The following is a 20,116-nucleotide window of genomic DNA, read 5'->3' as shown; positions in this document are numbered from 1 at the left end:
ACCGGCTACAGAACTGGACAGCAGAGATCTAAATTATGGGAAATCTGTTCCAAAATCACGGCATGAAAATTGTAACAGAAATTATTGCCACGTTCTCCCATGGCACTTGAAATGGTCGTGCTTATTTTGCAGCAAAGGAATTTGAATGAGAACGCCGATACGCACAGGCGCAGACTGAAAGGATCTCAATGACAGGCTGGAAGGAGAAATTTTCAGCTGTCCTGGAAGAAGCCAGTGGAGCAACCAACGAAACTATACATGAAAGGAAGCGCAACTATAGAAGGTGAATAATGGATGGGAGATCCAGTAATGCAAGGGAAGTAAACTGGAAACTCGCGTGAGAGGTAAGAAAAGTGGCCCAATCAAACTGGGAACTAAAAAAACCCTAAAACCTAATGTGGTTGCTTTTTTTTCTTTTAACTGGAAGTTCAGGGTGTAGGACACAAGACTCCTAAGAATGGGATTGAGAGATGTTCAACTACAAAACGAACAAAAGAGGAACGACAGTGTGGGGACGAAATGATGTTTTGATGTTAAAGATGAGAAGAAAATAACCCAACCTAGGAGAAACACCGCCCCCCTGGTCGCAGTATCTGCTCTGGTAGCTGGTGAGGAAAGGCAGAGGAATAACATTGCAGTCCCTAAAGGCAGATATCTTCCTCCTCTTATTCCCCTGTCTCAAACCTAGGAGGCCCCAGAAATGGGTGCGTCTTTCCTTGGGTCTAAAAGAGAAGTGCCAGGATTGCACTCGTCGACGGGATTGCAAAACGCAGGCCCCCAAACCAGCATTGTTAAGAGCTAGCTCTCTTCCTCGGCGATCCCGCCTGGCCCCGCGGGTCTCCCGGCCCGGACTCACCCAGGCCCCACGCCCCGGGTCCGCTGCAGCTGAGGCCTGTCGCCGCCAGCCGGGACAAGACGAGGGGAGGCGGGGGGAGGTCACAGAACGCCGAGGCCCGTCCCCACCGCTGCAGCCCCACAGCCAGCTCCAACAGGCGAGACTTCCCTGTACCCACCTCCCCCAGCACAGGAAGCACTTTCTGGGCCTGAGTGACAGCGCTCTACACCAATCGCTGTCCCGGAACTTTACGCCGCTCCTCCGAGCGTCAGGAAGGCGCTGCACTTCCCAGGCCCCACCAGCCGCGGCTCCTTCCCCGAGCCCACAGCTCACCGCCGGCGGCTGGGAGCTGCCGAGACCCGGGGCGCACGCGATTGGCGTCTGCCAGTGCGAAGACTGTGCCGCCGCCACAACTGAGGCGCCAAAGGGGGACGCCCGGCCTGTGGGCCGCTGCCCCCGCTGTCTCTTCGTTGTTGGGAAAGCCGTCCGCTCAGGAGGCGCCCCGCGACCGGCGCGATGAGTGCCAACGAGGACCAGGAGGTGAGCCACCCGGCTCAGGGCCCTCTCCCAGCGCGGGCGCGGCGCGCAGCCCCGGGCACCGGTGAGACCTGGTGCCCGGACGGGCTGCCCGGCACGTGCCCTGCGCCCTCGGAGCCGGCCGGGGTGCCCCGAGTTCACCGGGGTCCCACCCAAGCGCGCGTGAATGGGCAGGAGTCCGCTTCTGCCTCTCTTCCCCCCTCATTTTTCATGTTTGCAAATCCTGGAGTCTCCCCTGGTTTCCTTAATAACAGGGATGAGCGTCCTTGGTGCACGATCCTGTGCTCTTGGCTCTCCTTGAATCCCATGTGTTCAGTGCCTGTTTACTGAGTTAGGCTGATCACCTTTAAATTTTAGTCTGGTCACCTTTTTAAATCTCTTGGCTAGTAGAGGGCTAATTGAGTTAGTTACATTTCTCATGGAAGAAAATGACGTTAATGGTGCTTCTGTCCATATTGTTTGGGGAAATCTTTTACCCGTGTGTTTTGAGCATTCATGTACCACCTGAACTTACAGTTTATGCTCAGATATTTCCTGGTGAGATGCCATTTTGACATTGAATCATGCAATATTAGAGTTGGGGGTGGGTGCCACAGGCCATCTGTAGGGGAACCTTCTAACTTTGATAGGTAGGTAGATGATAGCCGCAGGGCTGCACGGTAAGTCTGTGGTAGAATCGGGACTAGAAACCAGGTTTTACTGGGTGGTAGATAAGTTCACTGTTAATTTAAAGTATAATGCTTGAAACTTACTACTTTTACATGATAAATGTAATAGAATCTCTGGATTGGAAGTTAACCTTTAAAGAACCCAAAGTTCAACAGGCTAGCTAGTTGATATCTGAATCTCTTCTAAAATATTCTTGCCAGGTAAATTTCTAAGTGAATGCATTAATAGCTTTGTCTCCCTGCAAAGCAAAGAACATACAGTGTAATATTTCTCAGAGTTTGACCAGAGTCCCCTACCTTAGAACCATTTAGATGGTTGCTAGAAAACAGATGCCTGCACTCCACCCCAGACCTACTGAATCAGAATTTCTGTGGTGGGCCCAGGAATCTCCAGTTTAACAGGAAAATTTCATTCTTCTTTCAGATGATCGATGTTCTGATCTTTGAAGATAGTTTCCTGCCCAGTTTCTCAGACCTCTTCTCAGATGAAGTGGTTCCTTTTAGCTTGTCTTCATATATCCATTCTTTGTTAATTTCTTCACTCTCCTGGAATCACATGTCTGTGGACAGATTTTAATTTTTTAAATGTCCTGTTTCAAAATTTTGGCATCATGCTGTTTTGTCTAGTTAAATTTACTGTCAACTAAAATCTTTTAAGTGCTTTTTACAAAGCAATTTGTCTTTCATCTTCAACTTCTATATTTAGGTATCTAAGTATTAATACAAGTTCTACTTACCCTGCTAAATTTCATCATTAGCTTGCTTTTCAAAGACTTTTTGGGTTCTTATTCTGCTATCAGCATTATTCACTATCCCAACAAATTGTCATCCACAAATTTAATAAACTTGCCTTCTATTTTTGTACCTGTCCAAGTCATTAATTAAAATATGGGAAAGGATTAGGGGCAGGAGTAGTACTGTATCTTGAGTAAGGTTTTTGTTCCAATCTAATCTTAGTTATTCTTTAATCCAGCTTGAATTTCTGTATTTTTTTTTTTTTTTTCTGTAAAGGTAGCAAGAGAAACCTATGGAGCCTGGCTGAAATCTGTATAGTCGGTGTTTTATGCCTTTCTTCTTTGTGCCAATCAAGTTTCCCTTTCTAAGAAGGGTATATCTTGTTTTTCATATGCTTGCTAGGTCTTAGGGACTACTCCTTCATCTCCCGGTTCCTCACACACTATTTCTTCAGTAATTTCTTTTTGTTGTTGTTGTTGCTGTTTTTGAGACGGAGTCTCGCTCTGCAGCCCAGGTTGGAGTGCAGTGGCCTGATCTCGGCTCACTGCAACCTCCACCTCCCGGGTTCAAGCGATTCTCCTGCCTCAGCCTCCTGAGTAGCTGGGACTATAGGTGCCCATCACCATGCCCAGCTAATTTTTGTATTTTTAGTAGAGATGGGGTTTCACCATGTTGGCCAGGCTGACCTCGAATTCCTGACCTCAGGTGATCCGCCCGCCTCGGCCTCCGAAAGTGTTGGGATTACAGGCGTGAACCACCACGCCCGTCCAATAATTTCTTTTCTAAAATTTTGACTGTAGATCAAGCCCACTTTCACCATCTTTAGTTTGTAGAATTCATGACTTGCATCTTTTTGAAAAACTCAAACGTGTACCCAAGTGCAGTCTTCCTTTACTTATTTTCTCGGGTATTCATCAGTGATCACAGTGATGAACTTCTCAGTTGTAATACCAAAATGTTCTAAGAACTATGTCCAAGCAAGGATTACTAGTTACATTTTCTCTGACAGTCCTGTCTCGTCTTGGGTAGATACTTGTCAGCATTTTTCTTAAAGTTATTTTTCTTGCCCTTAGATGTTTTTTAAAGCTTTGTATCACTGTGGGAAGGATTGCATATAAAAGAAATGTATGTAAATAATGGGAAAGTATTGTTTTTCGTATTTCTTGTCTTCAGGTTTAATGCTCTTTGCACCCAGGGTCCTCTTCAGCAGAGTGCTAAGAGCACTTGCTCTGGAGTGGCTTTAAACGGAGACTTCCTTGCCTCCGTAGGAAGGAGAAAATAGTAGGAGCCTCTCGACAGGGTTGATTTGAGAAGTCAGTGCGATAATACATTGTACAGTGCTTAGCACTGCCTGACAGGGAGTTTGAAAGTATCATTGGTAGTAATATTGTCATGTGTTGCTGCATGCACCTATGTGGTAAGTATCTAAGGTTATGTAAGTTAGTCAAGCTTTACATAGTTGAGTGGGCTTGAATGAGAAAGTAAAGACCCTCTATTTCTAATTCATTTATGCCACTGAACAAAACTCATTCAGTTCTTTATTTCAGATGGAACTAGAAGCATTACGCTCTATTTACGAAGGAGATGAAAGTTTCCGGGAATTAAGTCCAGTTTCTTTTCAATATAGGGTAAGACATGGCATGAGTAAGAGCACTTAGAACTTTGCTAGAAAAGACTAAAAGTGGCTAAAAATGCTTATTTTGTTTTTTAAACTTGTTTAAATTTATTATGTCTGTATTTTCTATAGCATTTAAATGGAAATATCACCTAAACATCAGTCATTTTTAACATTTGAAAACTTAATTCAGAAACTTTTAAAAAACCAGGATAAACTTTTTATTGTACCAGAATCATAAGCTGTTAGAAATGGAAAAAACCTTAAAAATTATGTGATCTTATCTTTAACATAAAATAGTAACAGTAGGGCTGGGCACGGTGGCTCACGCCTGTAATCCCAGCACTTTGGGAGGCCGAGGTGGGTGGATCACGAGGTCAGGAGATCAAGACCAGCCTGCCCAACATGGTGAAACCCCATCTCCACTAAAAATACAAAAAATCAGCCGGGCGTGGTGACCCGTGCCTATAGTCCCAGCTACTCGGGAGGCTGAGGCAGGAGAATAGCGTGAACCTGGGAGGCAGAGCTTGCAATGAGCCGAGATCACACCACTGCGACAGAGCAAGACTCCTGCCTCAAAAAAAAAAAAAAAAAAAATAGTAACAGTATTTTTTTTCGTAAATAAGTCATATAAACCTTTTATTCAAATGATTATAAGTAGGTGGTGCACAGTGGCCCACACCTTTAATCCGAGAACTTTGAGAGGCTGAGGCAGGAGGATCACCTGAGGTCAGGAGTTCAAGACGAGCCTGACCAGCATGGTGAAACCCTGTCTCTACTAAAAATAAAAAAATTAGCCAGGCATGATGGTGCACGCCTGTAATCCCAGCTACTTGGGAGGCCGAGGCAGGAGAATCGCTTGAACCCGGGAGGCGGAGGTTCCAGTGAGCAGAGATTGTGCCACTGTACTCCAGTCTGGGCGACAGAGTGGGACACAAAAAAAGCAAATGATTATAAGTAGCGGAATGGGAAAGTTTTTTGGAAAAGATTTACAGTTATTATTAACATTGTCACAGTTTAAACTATGAGAAATGATCCTTATGCAGGATCGATGGATGACCGTCACAGAAAATAAGTTTCTGTTCTCAATTCCCTTTCAAGCTTAACAGTCCTTACACCATCTCCAAGTATATAATGACCAGGGACCTCAAATGTCCAAAGTTAACAGTGGAGCTAAGTCCTAGGCCCTTCTATTTGAATCCGGTTGCTACTCTCTCCTTAGCAAATGGGAGGTTGAGAATTTCCCTGTACTTTCCTAAATGTCTCATTCACCATGGCAGTGATTTGGAGCACACTACAGAATGCTGTAGGACATTTTTATGTACTATAAGACGGACACTGATGTGACCCATAGGATGGATTTAGGAGGAATGAGACATGAGATTAGGAGACAGCGTGTTGATAGTCAAAGGGTCAGCGGTAAAGTTCTGCCTGTGTCCTAAGTCACACCACTCAGTTCTTGCACAGAATAGTCTGGTAGCCTCCTAGTTGACTTCCCTGATATACTTTCTTTAACTTCCCCCTTATACTCCACCATTAGTCCTCCAACAGTACTAGCTGACTCTCTGAAACATTCAAGTAGTCATCCCATTCTCTTGTTCAAAAATGTTTCTCCATGGGCTCCTCTTGCCTATAAAATGAGGACTAAATTTTTTCACATGACACTCCAAATCTTTCTGTTTGTTTCTGTCTCTCCAAACTTTTCCCACCACTCACATGCCTTAGACATAATGGGTTGTTAGATTTTCCCCCATATATTTTTTTCTAGTACTGTGCTTTTGCACACATTGTTTAATCTTTCCCTCACCTCAGGTCCATTATCCCCCTGCCTCTCCTTTAAGGCCTAGCTCAGGCCTCCTCTGCGACACATTAATATTTGGGCCATGTCTCCTGTGTCAGCTCTGACTTTGGATCAGAATTAGCCATTCCCCATTTCTTCATACTTTGTTTTGTTACTTTTGAGTTATTATTCATATTGCAGTTTTGTAAGTTATATAAATATCTGTCTTGAAGATAGGAATGGCCTTGTCTCTGTCTTTGTATCTTCAGTACCCAGCGCAGTGTGAGGCATGTGTTAATTTATTCCTAAATGCACCATGAGAAAGGACGTAGTGATTGCATGAAGCAGGTAACTTTTATCACTTTTTATCATCTATGTTTAAAACATAAACATAAACCAATGACATCTACTATGCAGATAATCCTTATCCAGGTCTATCAGTAGATCCCTACATTTATTTTAATAACAATACAGAGGAGATTAGCATAGCCCTGTGCAAGGATGAGATGTTGATTCATGTATCATTCCATAGTTTTACTAGAAAATCACCATTTTGCAACCACTAGTATGATAGTTGATTCAGTTACCGTTAAGGACTGTTAATGAAGGCTAAAGCCTTTGGGTGAAAGGTTGTTGAGAAACAAGGTATTCATACCTTGTTTTGTAGAGTTGCCCCACAGATGACGATGATTTTTTTTTTTTTAATAGAGACAGGGTCCTGCTATGTTGCCCAGGCTGGTCTCTAACTCCTGGCCTCAAGTAATCCTCCCACCTCAGCTTCCCAAAGAGCTGGGATTACAGACATGAGCCACCTCACCCAGCGAGATTATTCCTTAATTACAAAATGAAAAGGTTTACGTTGAAGAGATCTGGAGATCACCTTAACCATGTGATCAATCTTAGTGTCACCAGTGATGATTCTGGAAGATCTTGTGTGCCTCCTTATATGATGCTATGGGAAGATGCCACATCACCGCTATAGTTTTCTTACCAAAAATGTTTAATTTGAATGAGTTCAGATCTGGGGACATTGTATAAAAAAACTAGCCTGTATTATTTTTGGTTTAAAAGGCAGGGGAAGCCAGGCACGGTGGCTCATGTCTATAATCCCAGCACTTTGGGAGGCTGAGGCAGGAATATCACTTGAGCTCAGGAGTTTCGAGGCCAGCCTGGGCAACATAGGGAGACCTTATCTCTACCGAAAGTTTTTTAAAATTAGTCTGGCATGGGGCACACGCCAGCTACTTGAGTGACTGAGGTGGGAGGTTTTTGTTGTGTTTTTTTTTTTTTTTGAGACAGAGTCTAGCTCTGTCGCCCAGGCTGGAGTGCAGTGGTGTGATCTCAGCTCACTGCAACCTCCGCCTCCTGGGTTCAAGCGATTCTCCTGCCTCAGCCTCCCGAATAGCTGGGACTACAGGCATGCGCCACCACGCCTGGCTAATTTTTGTATTTTCAGTAGAGACGGGATTTCACTGTGTTGGCCAGGATGGTCTAGATCTCTTGAGCTCAGGTGATCTGCCCACCTCAGCCTCCCAAAGTGCTGAGACTACCGGCATGAGCCACCACACCCAGCAGATTTCTTTTTTTATTTTATTCTTTTACTTTTGCCACAGACTCTTGCTCTGTCGCCTGGGCTGGAGTGCAGTGGCATAGTCTCAGCTCACTGCAACCGCTGTGATTGTGCCACTGCACCCCAGCCTGGGCAATTGAGTGAGACCCTGTCTCAAAAAAAAAAAAAAAACGGCAGGGGAGAAGGCTGGAGACCGTTCTAAATTAAAGCAGAATAAAGAGGCATAGCAACCCAGTGCAATCCATGATCCCTCAATGGATTATGGATTTGTGGATTGGGATGATGCCTATTAAAGGACACTTTAGATATGATTGGGTAGTTTTTAATAGAGTTTATGCATTAGGTAGTATTTTTGTGCCAATGTTGAATTTCTTGGGTGTAATAATGATCTTGTGGTTATGAAGAAGATTGTCCTTTTCTTAAGATACTTTACTCAAATATTGAGGAAATTTCATTACTGTTAAATGTTTCAGCAAAAACCAAAGGGGGAAAAAATCACATTGGGAGAGTAGGGGTTGATGCTATGGTGGAAAGGGGGACGGATAAAGTAAATGGGGCAAAAAGTATTTGGTGAATGAGATCAATGTCAGTGAGTGTTCATTATACTATTTCAATTTTTCTTTAAGATTAAAAATTTTAAATAAAAAGTTGGCAGAGTAAAAGAAGGGCGTCTTTATTCAGAAATTATTATCAGCTGAAGGCATTCCTTTCCCTTATCCTTTGCCTTTTCCTTCTTTCTCTCAGTTTTAAATTTCGTTTTCTTACCTCTTGGGGTTGTGCCTGTTGGGATTTAGCAGTTGGATAACTTAAAACAAAGATGAGGTGTGTCGAGTTTGTGAATTACTTTTGCCCCTTCTCTTTCTGTATCCCACGGATAAGTTGATGTCTTACTTTCATCCTCAGAAAACTGGTGAAAACACTAAAAAATCCCTGAGATGTAGGCGTGGCACTAGAACAGCTGATAGGCTGGTTAGGGACAGGACATGGGCATAAATGGAACCTATAAAGGCATGCTAGGACTAAATTCAAATCAGACTGTCCTGTGACTCCCTGCACCCCTGCTCAGTCCTAGCCTGTATCCCTGGACTTTTCAAAATATTACATTTCTGATCTGAGCGTGAGTATTGGAAAGAATTCACCATTTTGAAGATTATAATTTAGTTTTCTGTCTTTGTATCACTTTTTACAAGCCTAAGATTTCCCCTTCTCTTCAGATAGGTGAAAATGGCGATCCCAAAGCCTTCTTAATAGAGATTTCCTGGACAGAAACGTATCCCCAAACACCTCCAATTCTATCTATGAACGCTTTTTTTAACAACACCATGTGAGTAGTGTCTTGTTTTTACTGCTTTTCATTTCACGCTCTGTTACACTTTTCTCTCAGCAAGGTATTTTTGCTGTGCTTTGTAGATCGTCTGCTGTAAAGCAGAGTATATTAGCCAAGCTGCAGGAGGCAGTGGAAGCTAACCTGGGAACCGCGATGACCTATACATTGTTTGAATATGCCAAAGACAATAAAGAGCAGTTCATGGAGAATCACAATCCCGTTAATTCCGCAGTGAGTGTGTGATTATTTTTTTGCCAGATTCTTTTGTTGTTTTGGTTTTGCTGTTAGTAATACATTTGTACTAGTTAATATCTATTCAGAATTGGAAGAAGACTTTGTTAAAGTGAGAGTTACCCCTGAGTTAAATAAGAACAATGAATTTCAGAATTTTTCTATTTAACCTAAAAAATGATATTATATTCTCTAGATTTTTATCCTTTATCAAAGACCAGTATTTGTTTAATCTCTTCATAAAGCTTAGACAGCTAAGGGATCTGTTATGCAGTGCTAAAATAAGTATGAAATTGCTTTCTCCATGAGGCTTGTTTTGTTGTAAGTAGTCTTGCCACAGTTCAATTTGCAGAAGTTGCAGCATGTGGAAACTTTATTGAATAGAAAAAATTGTTTTATTATTACTTCTAGAATAGTTTTAGGAAATATTTCTTTCATGACCTTAAACATCTGTGTATGAGACCCCTTTGCACCACGTCATGCACTAAAAGACTTTGAGTGGTTCAGTGTAATTTAGTGTTGTCTTGTGAACCCAGTGGTAGGCTTTTGGCAGCAAGGCCTGTCTTCTGTTTGAGTGGTTTTGGCTTTCACATTCCCAACAGGGCACAGAACCCCAAGAGGCAACTGGAGGAGCAGTGGAGGGTGGTAGCTAAGATCATGGACTCTGGGCCAGACTGCCTGGGTTCACATCACTGCACCACTTACCAACTCTGTGACTTTGGGCAAGTTTCTTAATCTTTCTGTGCTCAGTTCCTCGTCTGTAAAATGGGGGTTATATAGTATCTACCTCCTAAGATTGTGGTGAGGATCAAATGTGTGGTATATGGAAAACATTTGCAGCAGTGCTTAGACCTAGTAAGCGTTTTAAATTTTAGCTATCATATACCCTGACTGCATTAACCCAAATGTCTTAAATTTTTTCTTCTGGAAACCAGGATGTTCTAGGTAGGCACATGTGATTGATTTTTCTAAAGACATGTTTAAACTGTCAAATATTCACACTGAGAAACAGCTCTGTAAAGAAAAAAAGGTTTTAATTGAATTTCCAAATAATAGCAAGTTAACTGAATTGTAAAACTACCTTGCAACCTCAGCTCTTTAACATAATGCTGATAATCAGATCTTCTTTCCCAGGATGTTGGTTATAACAATTGAACTAATATTACGTCCTTCGATCTGAACTTTTAAAAGAGTGAAACCAATAATGTGTTAAGGGCACTTGATTTTAAAAATGAATCATACTAATACAGGATTCTTTTATTTCATAAGTGTAAAAATTATCAACCCACTTCGGGGTGTAGCTGTATTTAGTGTAACACAAGTTGTAAGGTATGAGGCTGATAATTATTTCTTTTTTTTAGACATCGATAAGCAATATCATCTCAATTGAAACTCCTAATACAGCCCCATCAAGTAAGAAAAAAGACAAAAAAGAACAACTTTCAAAAGCCCAGAAGCGTAAGCTGGCAGACAAAACAGGTTTGTATGTGTTTCTTTTCTTTTTTTTTTTTTTTAGACTGAGTCTTGTTCTGTCGCCCAGGCTGGAGTGCAGTGGCATGATCTCAGCTCACTGCAACCTCCACCTCCCAGGTTCAAGCAGTTCTCCTGCCTCAGCCTCCCGAGTAGCTGGGACTACAGGCACACGCCACCACACCCGGCTAATTTTTGTATTTTTAGTAGAGACGGGGTTTCACCATGTTGGCCAGGCTGCTCTTGAACTCCTGACCTCAGGTAATCTGCCTGCCTCTGCCTCCCAAAGTGCTGGGATTACACGTGTGAGCCACCACACCCGGCTGTTCTTTTTCTTTTATAACCTAGATAAATGGATTGCTTTTTAGTGTGATCTGGTGGATATATCTAGATTAATTCTCTACTCTTTCTTGGAGCATTTGGGCCAGTGAACTTTTGGGTCACATATGTATATTGAAAATATTGTGGGAGGCTGAGGCAGGAGGATCGCTTGAACCCAGGAGGCAGCCGTTGCAGCAAGCCGAGATCGTGCCACTGCACTTTAGGCTGGGCAACAACAGCAAAACTGTCTCAAAAAAAAAAAAGAAAAATATATACTACTACTTCATCACAAGAGGTCGCCATTTGAAAAAAAAGGTAACTGAGTGGCAAAGTATAAATGAGTCTAGAGGTTGAGGAACATTCAAATAGTCTACAAAAACATGTCCTACCTACATGTTTGGGATTTTGTTTACCTCTTTATTAGCTGTGTGTTGTCAAAAATTTTTTGAAATACAGCTTTCATTTGAAATGAATACTGGTATACCATTAGGTGTTAGTGTGATAAATAATTTAACATTTTTGCCTGTAGTTAACTTATTTATACAACAATAATATTTGAGAATAGAATTTTCATATGTTCTAAACAAGAATTCTTTAGAAGAAGATTATAAACTCCAGGCCATACCAACAATAATATTTGATTGCTTTTCTTTATTTAACCTGAAAACTTGCAAATTGATAACAGTCTGTAAACCTTTTCACCGGGCAAATGAGGACATTGTCATTTGTATCTATGTGTGTGCTACTATGTGAGGTTAAAAGTTTCTCTTGAGAAGAACAGACCCTTTTATTGTGGTGAGGGCCTTTTTTTTTTTTTTTTTTGAGACAGAGTCTCACTCTATCACCAGGCTGGAGTGCAGTGGCCGGATCTCGGCTCACTGCAACTGATGGGTTCAGGCAATTGTCCTGCCTCAGCCTCCCAAGTAGCTGAGACTACAGGCATGTGCCACCACACCTGGCTAATTTTTGTATTTTTTGTAGAGATGGGGTTTCACCATATTGGCTAGGCTGATCTCAGTCTCCTGACCTCATGATCTGCCCGCCTCGGCCTCCCAAAGTGCTGGGATTACAGGCTTGAGCCGCTGCGTCCAGCCTGGTGAGGGCCTTTTAAATGCCCTTTCTTTTGTAATGGAATGGGAGGTTTTCTGTAGTTTATGTTCTGTTTAATGTTTGTCTATGGCAAATAGCAACTCTGTGTTTGTCCCCAAAATACGTTTTTGAAATGGTAATGGTTTGTAAAATAAAAAAAAGTAGGAATTCATTCTACCTAATGTCAGAGCAGCATTAAAGTATAAAAACAACTGAAGCAGTAAGTTGTTAGCCATTACAGTCTGTTTTCTGGAGTTTGGTTTATCTCTCTTTGAATGTTGTAGCTTGTATGTCAGTGAGGTACTATTGCCTTCATACATGATGACCTGTGATCACTCTGTTTCGTTAATATCTCCCTACCTTCATCTCTTTGATGATGCCCACCTAAAGCCATTGCCTTCTTATAATGACAGTATAGGAGTTTGTGACTTGGAGCTTTCATTCTAAATAAAATTTTAATGGGACACCACGGCACTGTGGCTAAGTTTTAGTTAACCAAAACTGGTGATGTGCCCCCTAAAACCAGTAACCAGTGGGATACAATTCTTCTTGGCGTGAAAGAGAAAAGAAGCAATAGCATCTAAAATTGAGCTCCAGTAATATTGCTTCTCTCCTATAAGTATCATGGGTTAATTGATTTTTCCCTAGCTGGAAAATTCATATAATGTGCTTGTTTTGAGTGTCAATTTTGAAGGTTTCATAAAGTTGAGACATGTGTGTTATACATCAAGCATGAAGGAAATCAAACCATTTTAAATCGAAGAATTTTTAGATAGTATTTGTTAAACTATTCTTTAAATTTCAATATTCTGATAAAAACAATAAAAGCACTTTGTAAACTATGAATTATAAGCTAGTTTCCAAGCAATCCCAACAGATTAAAGCCCTTTTTAAAGAATGTTAGATTAAATAATGAATCTTTTATCAGAGCATAGCAACTAATACATAAGTTAGCCAGCCCTCCTCTTAGTCTTGAAGCCAAGCCCAGCATATATTTGTGAGTCCTCCTGTCTTAAGCCAAGCTTCTGGGCGTGAAACACTGATGTATTAAACAGAACAATACAACTTCTTACTGAACTAAACAGTGGCCTTATATAAAGCAGTAGCTTCATGCAGATGCATGAAACTAATAAATGGATTAACTGCTCTTCCTGGCATTACCAACCCATCTCCATATTTTTTCCTTGATACCAGGTTTTGTCTTGGATAGCAATACCATAAATGTAAAAACGGAGTATACCTAAAATATTTTGCAAGTATTCCCAGGAGAACAGTATCGATTCATAATGATAAACTCTTTTTCCAACTTAGTAATATGTCATTTAAATTTTTAACCTATTTGTGTACAATAGTATATAAAATCTTATATTATTGTATATTATTTAGAATATTAGTTTAAAGCTAACTGGTTGGTCTTAGAAATAAAGTTACTATTTTTTATCTTCTAGATCACAAAGGAGAACTTCCGCGAGGCTGGAACTGGGTTGATGTTGTGAAGGTATATAACATTTATATTCTAGTCTTTAAACTTGTTATGATTATTACCAGCAAATAATGAAATTCTTATTTTTTGTTTTCCCCTTCACAACCTTTGAAATTTACTGGGATGTCTGTTTCTTTTTTACATTCAGCATGTAAGTATTTTTGAAATACCTTTTACATTCTTCTCTTCCCTACACTCTCAATTTTAGATCCTTTTTTTTTTTTAAATAATGGAAAATTTGCAGAAGTTACAACTACAATATAGTATGACTGTGTAAGTACATCTTAAGAATGCAGATGCTTAGGGCACAGTGGCTCACACCTGTAATCCCAGCACTTTGGGAGGTCAAGGTGGTTGGATCACCTGAGGTCAGAAGTTTGAGACTAGCCTGGCCAACATGGTGAAACCCTACAAAAATTAGCTGGGCATGGTGGCACACGACTGTAGTCCCAACTACTCAGGAGGCTGAGGCACGAGAATTCGCTTGAACCCAGGAGACGGAGGTTGCAGTGAGCTGAGATCGTGCCACTGCACTCCAGCCTGGGCGACAGAGTGAGACTCCATCTCAAAAATAAAAGAAAAAGTAATGCAGATTCTTAAATATGACTCCAAGTTACCAACAATATGGAAACTGAAGAAAACCAGATATGGAAAAGAATGTTTTAGTTTCTTAGTAGAAATTACTTTTAAGTTTCTGTTTTTTGTTTTTGAGACAGGATCTTGCCCTATCACCCGGGCTAGCTGGTGGCATGATCACAGCTCACTGCAGCCTTGACCTCCCAGGCTTAAGTGAGCCTCAGCCTCCTGACTAGCTGGGATCAAAGGCATATGCCACCATGCCTGGCTAATTTTTTTTCATTATTTGCAGAGACAGATATGTTGCCCAGGCTGGTCTCGACCTCCTGGGCTCAGGTGATCCTCCTACCTCGGCCTCACAAAGTGCTGGGATTACAGGCGTCAGCCACCACACCTGGCCCCAGTTTTTGTGGGTTTTTTTAAGGACAGATCTTAAACATAGTTGTTTATCATATCAAGAACAATTTTCTGTTTTTGTTTAAAATTGTTTGCTTTCATTTTGAATTTATCTGCCTACATGTCTCAAATTTTTCTTGTATTAGCTGTAGTTTCAAATACGTTAAACTAATTTTTAACACAGTAAATTAATTCTCTTTGTAGGACTTAATGAAATAAATTTTGCATTCCATTTAGTGCCACAAATACTGTGAGAAGTGTTTAATGTGATGCAAGGGTAGTTAAAGACTAGGATTTTAGTGAGGACCCACAAATACAGGTAATTTACAAGCAGTGTGTTCTTAAACCTTTTTGGTTTTTGTTTTGGGTTTTTTGTTATTGTTTTGTTTTTGAAGACAACGTCTGGTTCTGTTGCCCAAGCTACAGTGTAGTGGCATGAACACGGCTCAGTGCAGCCTTGACCTCCCCAGATTAGGCGATCCTCTCACCTCAGCGTCGCATGTAGCGGGGGCCACAGACCTGTACCACCGCACCCAACTTTTTTATTTTTACTAGAGACAGGGTCTCACTTTGTTGCCCAGGCTGCTGGTTCTGAACTCCTGGGCTCAAGTGATCCTCCCACCTTGGCCTCCCAAAGTGCTGGGTTTACTGGCATGAGCCACTGCTCCTGGCTTTTTTTTTTTTGGAAGCTGAGTCTCGCTCTGTCACCCAGGCTGCAGTGCAATGGCATAATCTCAGCTTACTGCACCCTCTGCTCCTGGGTTCAAGCAATTTTCGTGCCACAGCCTCCCAAGTAGCTGGGACTACAGGCATGCACCACCACACCTGGCTAATTTTTGTGTTTTTAATAGAGATGGGCTTTCGCCATGTAGACCAGGGTGGTCTCAAACTCGTGGCCTCAAGTGATCCCCCTCGCCTCTGCCTCCCAAAGTGTTGGTATTACAGGTATGAGCCACGGTGCCCAGCCCTGGCCATTTTCTTAAACTTCATGTGAAAGCCAGCTGTTTGTTCCATGGAATGTATTTTCTATTGAAACTTTAAAATAATCTTAGTGCTCCCAGTAGCTAGTACAAAATTATTTCCTGGGAGTGGGGCCCTAACTTACAATTGGAAGAAACGCAGTATTTCTTCCTCCCCTATATAAGACAGCTGTATGAGTGAAGCCTCTGGCATTCTCTCATTTTCCCAGGCCCTTCTTCACTGATGCTCGATGGATACTCATGTGTCCTACGTGTACCAACGTAAAGCCTAACCAGCTAAATTCATTCTTTCCTCCAAATATACTGTGCTCCAGAATGAGTAATTTTCTTAGTCAAAATGTTGCCTCTCTTAGTGCGGCTCTAAGCCGAAAGTGAGAAGAAAAAGAATCTGATCTAAAGGTGTTGATAGTGCTCCTCCTTCCCTAGCTCCAGAAGTTTTTATTTTTAAGAGTCCCTGTTAATATAAATAGAACTCCAATTTGTTACAAAGAGTAAAATTCAAATTATCCAGTAATCTTGGGAGATGAAAGAAGTTTTTTGTTGTTTTTCTTGTTTGTTTGTTTTTGAGACAGAGTTTCGCACTTGTTACCCAGACTGTAGTGCAGTGGCGCAATCTCAGCTCACTGCAACCTCTACCTCCCGGGTTCAAGTGATTCTCCTGCCTCAGCCTCCCAAGTAGCTGGAATTACAGGCGCTTGCCACCACGCCCAGCTAATTTTGGTATTTTTTAGTAGAGATGGGGTTTCACCATGTTGGCCAGGCTGATCTTGGAACTCCTGACCTCAGGTGATCCACTCGCCTCGGCCTCCCAAAGTGCTGGGATTACAGGCATGAGCCACCATGCCCAGCCCGAAAGAAGGTATTTTTAAGGAGGTTACCACTTAGACATAATTTGGTCTCTGAATCTATTATGCTAAGCCAGTAGTTTCCAACTGTGGGCTTTAGACCCCTGGGATGTCCCTGAGGGACTGTCTCGGAGGGTAGGCAAGGTCAAAACTATTTGCATCATAATACTAAGATGATGTGTGCCCTTTAACCCTTTTTTTTGAGATGGAGTCTTGCTCTGTCACCCAAGCTGGAGTTCAGTGGCGCAATTTCAGCTCACTGCAACCTCCACCTCCCAGGTTCAAGCGATTCTTCTACCTCAGCCTGGGACTATGTGCATGCACCACCATACCCGGCTAATTTTTGTATTTTTAGTAGAGATGGGGGTTTCACCATATTGGCCAGGCTGGTCTCAAACTCCTGACCTCAAGTGATCCGCCCATCTCAGCCTCCCAAAGTGCTGGGATTACAGGTGTGAGCCACCAGGCCTGGCCTTAACCCATTTTCTTATGAAACTTCTCTGGCGTTTTCCAGAGGCTACATGACATTTGATGATGCCATCACTAATACTCTTAAAGCACTAAGAGAACGTGTGCTTGTATTTTCTTGTGTTTACCAGAATTTTCTCAATTAGTAGGTTGAAGATGTGCATATTAACCCAGGTTCTTAGTACTTCTACTGTGTTGTTGTTAGCTGTCTTCCATTATACCTGATTTACTGTTGAAGCATAGTTGTGAGAAGCCAGCTGTCGTCCACTGAGCTTGATAATAAAGACATTTGGGGTGGGGCGTGGTGGCTCATGCCTGTAATCCCAGCACTTTGGGTGGCCTAAGCAGGAGGATTGCTTGAGCCCAGGAGTTCAAGACCATCTGGGAAACTTGGTGAGACTCCCTCTCTACAAAAAGTTTTAAAATTTTGAGAATGGGAAGAGGTCCTCAGGCCGAAATATTTGAGAACCAGCACCTTTAGTAGTTTCTGCTTTTCACAACTTCCCACACTCTCTAGCGTTCTTGTCAGGTGCAATGGCCTTTCTCAGTAGTCGGAGCACTAGTCTGATCAGAATCGTCTTTGTATTTTATCTGCCCCCCTTACCCCAAATTTGCCAACCCCTGCCAAAGATTTTTCTTAGAAAAAAAAATGCAATGCAAAAATAAGACTTTTATATTTTCAAAACCATAAGAATTTATTGTCTGGTTAAGATGGTAAATCTTATATTACGTATTTTCTTAATTTGACTACAATTTAAAATTGTTTTTAGAAAATTTTAAAAAGAATGTGTGATAGAAAACAAGAACTTGAAGAATGTCATTCATTTTATAGATGGTGCTTCTATTTGTATATTCTTGGTTCCAGTTTACTTCCTAGAAAGCTTCAAGAGTGTCTCACTCACCCACCCACCCACCACCTCTTTCTGTTGAGTTTAGATATTTGTCGAGGTTACATTTTGAAACCTGTTTGAAGTAGCTGAGCTTGAAGTTGAAAAGTAGCTACATGTGATAAAAGCTACAGGTGATTTAAGGTACTTGAACCTTGTTGCCTATAGTTTAATTTTGATACTCCATGGAAATAATGAACTCAGAAAACATCGCTTAAACTTGTTGACTATATTCTCTCTTTTTTTTTATAGTTAAGCAAAACTGGCTCTAAGGATGATGAGTGAGTAGCACTTGGAATTTGAGACAAGGAAAGAGCATTCTTTTAAAAGTAAAACTGGGTTCAAAATCTTTCATTACTATTTTCTGGTATTGAGGTGGCTTTTTATAAAACAATTTTTTGTATGTTTCTTACATTAAAAAGGTTGTAAGTTGAAAGTTCATGAAGAGATCTGGTTGTATTAAATTATTTTCACAAACTTGCCTTAATAAAAGGTGAAAATGTTAATGTTTAGTATATTTTATGAAGCCTCTTGAGCTTTGTAAATGGACAGGCATGGGGAATAAGAATCAGTGTTAATTTATATGATCTTATCCTGGTGGATGTGCTATTTTCTTAAAGGAGGATGAAGCCCTTTTCAAACTGTCATCCCAGTGGAGCAGAGTACTCAGTGAACAGTTACTCCATAGTGCAATCCATATTAATAGGCTTCTCATCTTAAAATCTTCATCTCTTCTTTTGCTTAATTACTGAACCGTAAATTGCTTCAGAGAAATTTAAATGCTGGTATTTGAACTTTATACATGATACTTTCTGTAGTTTCTTTTAATTTTTGAAAGGTCAACTGCTTCCCTTTATACTTTTCTCTTGATTTGGTTCAAGATGTTTGATCATGAGTGCTTTGAGTGATATGCGGAATAGGAGAATATAAAAACAAACCTGCCAAATACACTAGAAAGCATTTCAGTAAGAAATACTGGCCCTTCTTTAAAACATTTCTCTTGCATATACCAGGATGGGAGTAAAAGATGCCTTAATGTTTAATTTTTGTATTGTTGGAGACATTGATTTTAATAAAATCCTATTTATCTGCTGTTGTGTGCTTTTAGTTGTTGGATAACTGAGGTCTCCGAAATGGTTCAACATAAAACCACATTTCAAGTCTTGTTTCTTTTTTGGAGTGTCTTTTCAAGTATTCAAATATATTTCTCAACCTGAGCATCTTTTTAATCATGTACATAGGAGTCTTTTATATGCTGAATCATTACACATGCTTGATTTAAAAATAATAATAGTAGAGGAAACTATTAGTCTACTTGTACCAGGAAAGTTTTCTGATGTTTATGTGTTTGTACAGTGATTTTGTATATGTGCCCAGCTTTAAGAACACATAAAACTGTTATGTCTGGTAGGGAGATTGTTAGTGCCTCAAGTTACACCTGTGCAGCTTGGGGCTGAGTTTTGATAGAACAATAAACATTTAAAGAAGTTAAGAGTAGTTTGAGCTGTGTCCGCAGTTTTCACTCGTTAACTGACTTCAGCTAAATAGTTTGAATTATAGAGTAAGTATAATGACAGCAAAGGAGTTAATCTCATTTTCAAAAGCTGTTTCACATTTTATTTCTTGAATTAATGTAGAGTAAAACGTGTTAAAATTCAGGACCACTGGAATATGGCAACTTATGTTTCAGGGTTGTGTGTGGGTAGTATTTGTCGTTGTATTGGTTTGTTTTTTGTTTTGGAAGAAACATCTGCTGGTGGAATAAAATACTTTGTTTTGCTCTGAGGAGACTGAAACTGTTCAGGCTTATTATGGCTCATAGATTACAGAGAATGATGCTAGTTACATGCCAATGAACTATTTTTACTCTTTTTATATGAAATGTACAAATTTCTAGGAGTGATGGTGATGGTGGTGCCTCTTATTACCTTATGTAAAACACTTGAACAGCCTCATCAATATTGTCGTCATCTGTTTAACACTCCCAGTATATTTTCGCAATGTCTGTTTACTTAAAATGTTGTGGAGTGACATAATTAATAAGCAATAAAGTCTGAATTATACACAGTGATTTTTCTTCACATTTTATTTCACATCACTTCAGAGAGAATTGTTGATTTTATAAATCTGCATGGCCTTATGGTACAAGATGTACCCTCCTACTAGAAACTATTCAAAATGTTGGATTAAAAAAAATTTTTTTTTTTTTTTTTGAGACAGAGTCTCACAATGTCGCCCAGGCTGGAGTGCAGTGGTGCGATCTCGGCTCACTGCAAGCTCCGCCTCCCGGGTTCACGCCATTC

At 40.9% G+C, this 20,116-nt stretch overlaps 2 protein-coding genes and 1 non-coding gene across 7 annotated transcripts in view; 2 read left to right on the top strand and 1 right to left on the bottom strand.

Annotated features, from left to right (window-relative positions):
• The window catches only part of TRAPPC11 (trafficking protein particle complex 11), a 54,224-nt gene extending 53,193 nt beyond the window's left edge, over window positions 1-1,031 (bottom strand). For both annotated transcript variants that reach the window (XM_025385899.1, XM_025385900.1), the window contains exon 1: window positions 857-1,031. The gene's annotated coding sequence lies outside the window, so the exon portion shown is untranslated. The remainder of the gene's footprint in view (window positions 1-856) is intronic.
• Window positions 1,032-1,084: 53 nt separating this feature from the next.
• On the top strand, window positions 1,085-19,881 carry RWDD4 (RWD domain containing 4). Of its 4 annotated transcripts, none has more exons than XM_025386457.1 (8): window positions 1,085-1,375; window positions 4,323-4,403; window positions 8,959-9,064; window positions 9,151-9,298; window positions 10,660-10,777; window positions 13,627-13,676; window positions 13,810-13,812; window positions 18,066-19,881. In XM_025386457.1, exons 3-8 carry the CDS (start codon window positions 9,039-9,041, stop codon window positions 18,096-18,098), a joined length of 378 nt encoding a protein of 125 aa, XP_025242242.1. In that variant the 5' UTR covers window positions 1,085-1,375; window positions 4,323-4,403; window positions 8,959-9,038; the 3' UTR covers window positions 18,099-19,881. The 4 variants fall into 4 exon arrangements, with proteins under 4 accessions (XP_025242242.1, XP_025242240.1, XP_025242241.1 ...); XM_025386455.1 differs by having other exon boundaries at window positions 8,955-9,064; XM_025386456.1 differs by lacking the exon at window positions 13,810-13,812 and having other exon boundaries at window positions 8,955-9,064.
• Window positions 6,602-6,706, top strand: LOC112625571. Its single transcript, XR_003119659.1, has one exon. It is a non-coding gene; the product is annotated as a U6 spliceosomal RNA (small nuclear RNA).
• Window positions 19,882-20,116: the final 235 nt, after the last annotated feature.

The sequence above is a fragment of the Theropithecus gelada genome, chromosome 5 (genome assembly GCF_003255815.1).
Source record: "Theropithecus gelada isolate Dixy chromosome 5, Tgel_1.0, whole genome shotgun sequence".
In the NCBI taxonomy this organism is placed as follows: domain Eukaryota; kingdom Metazoa; phylum Chordata; class Mammalia; order Primates; family Cercopithecidae; genus Theropithecus; species Theropithecus gelada.
Note: the sequence above shows the minus strand (reverse complement) of the source record. Positions and strands in the feature narration are given on the sequence as shown.

Bases quoted from the DNA above. Each gene is read 5' to 3' on its own strand.
- RWDD4 (XM_025386455.1), top strand. From the start codon at position 1,352: ATGAGTGCCAACGAGGACCAGGAG. The intron at 9,065-9,150 runs GTGAGTAGTGTC...TGTGCTTTGTAG, and splicing joins GCTTTTTTTAACAACACCAT to ATCGTCTGCTGTAAAGCAGA. The intron at 10,778-13,626 runs GTTTGTATGTGT...TTTATCTTCTAG, and splicing joins TAAGCTGGCAGACAAAACAG to ATCACAAAGGAGAACTTCCG.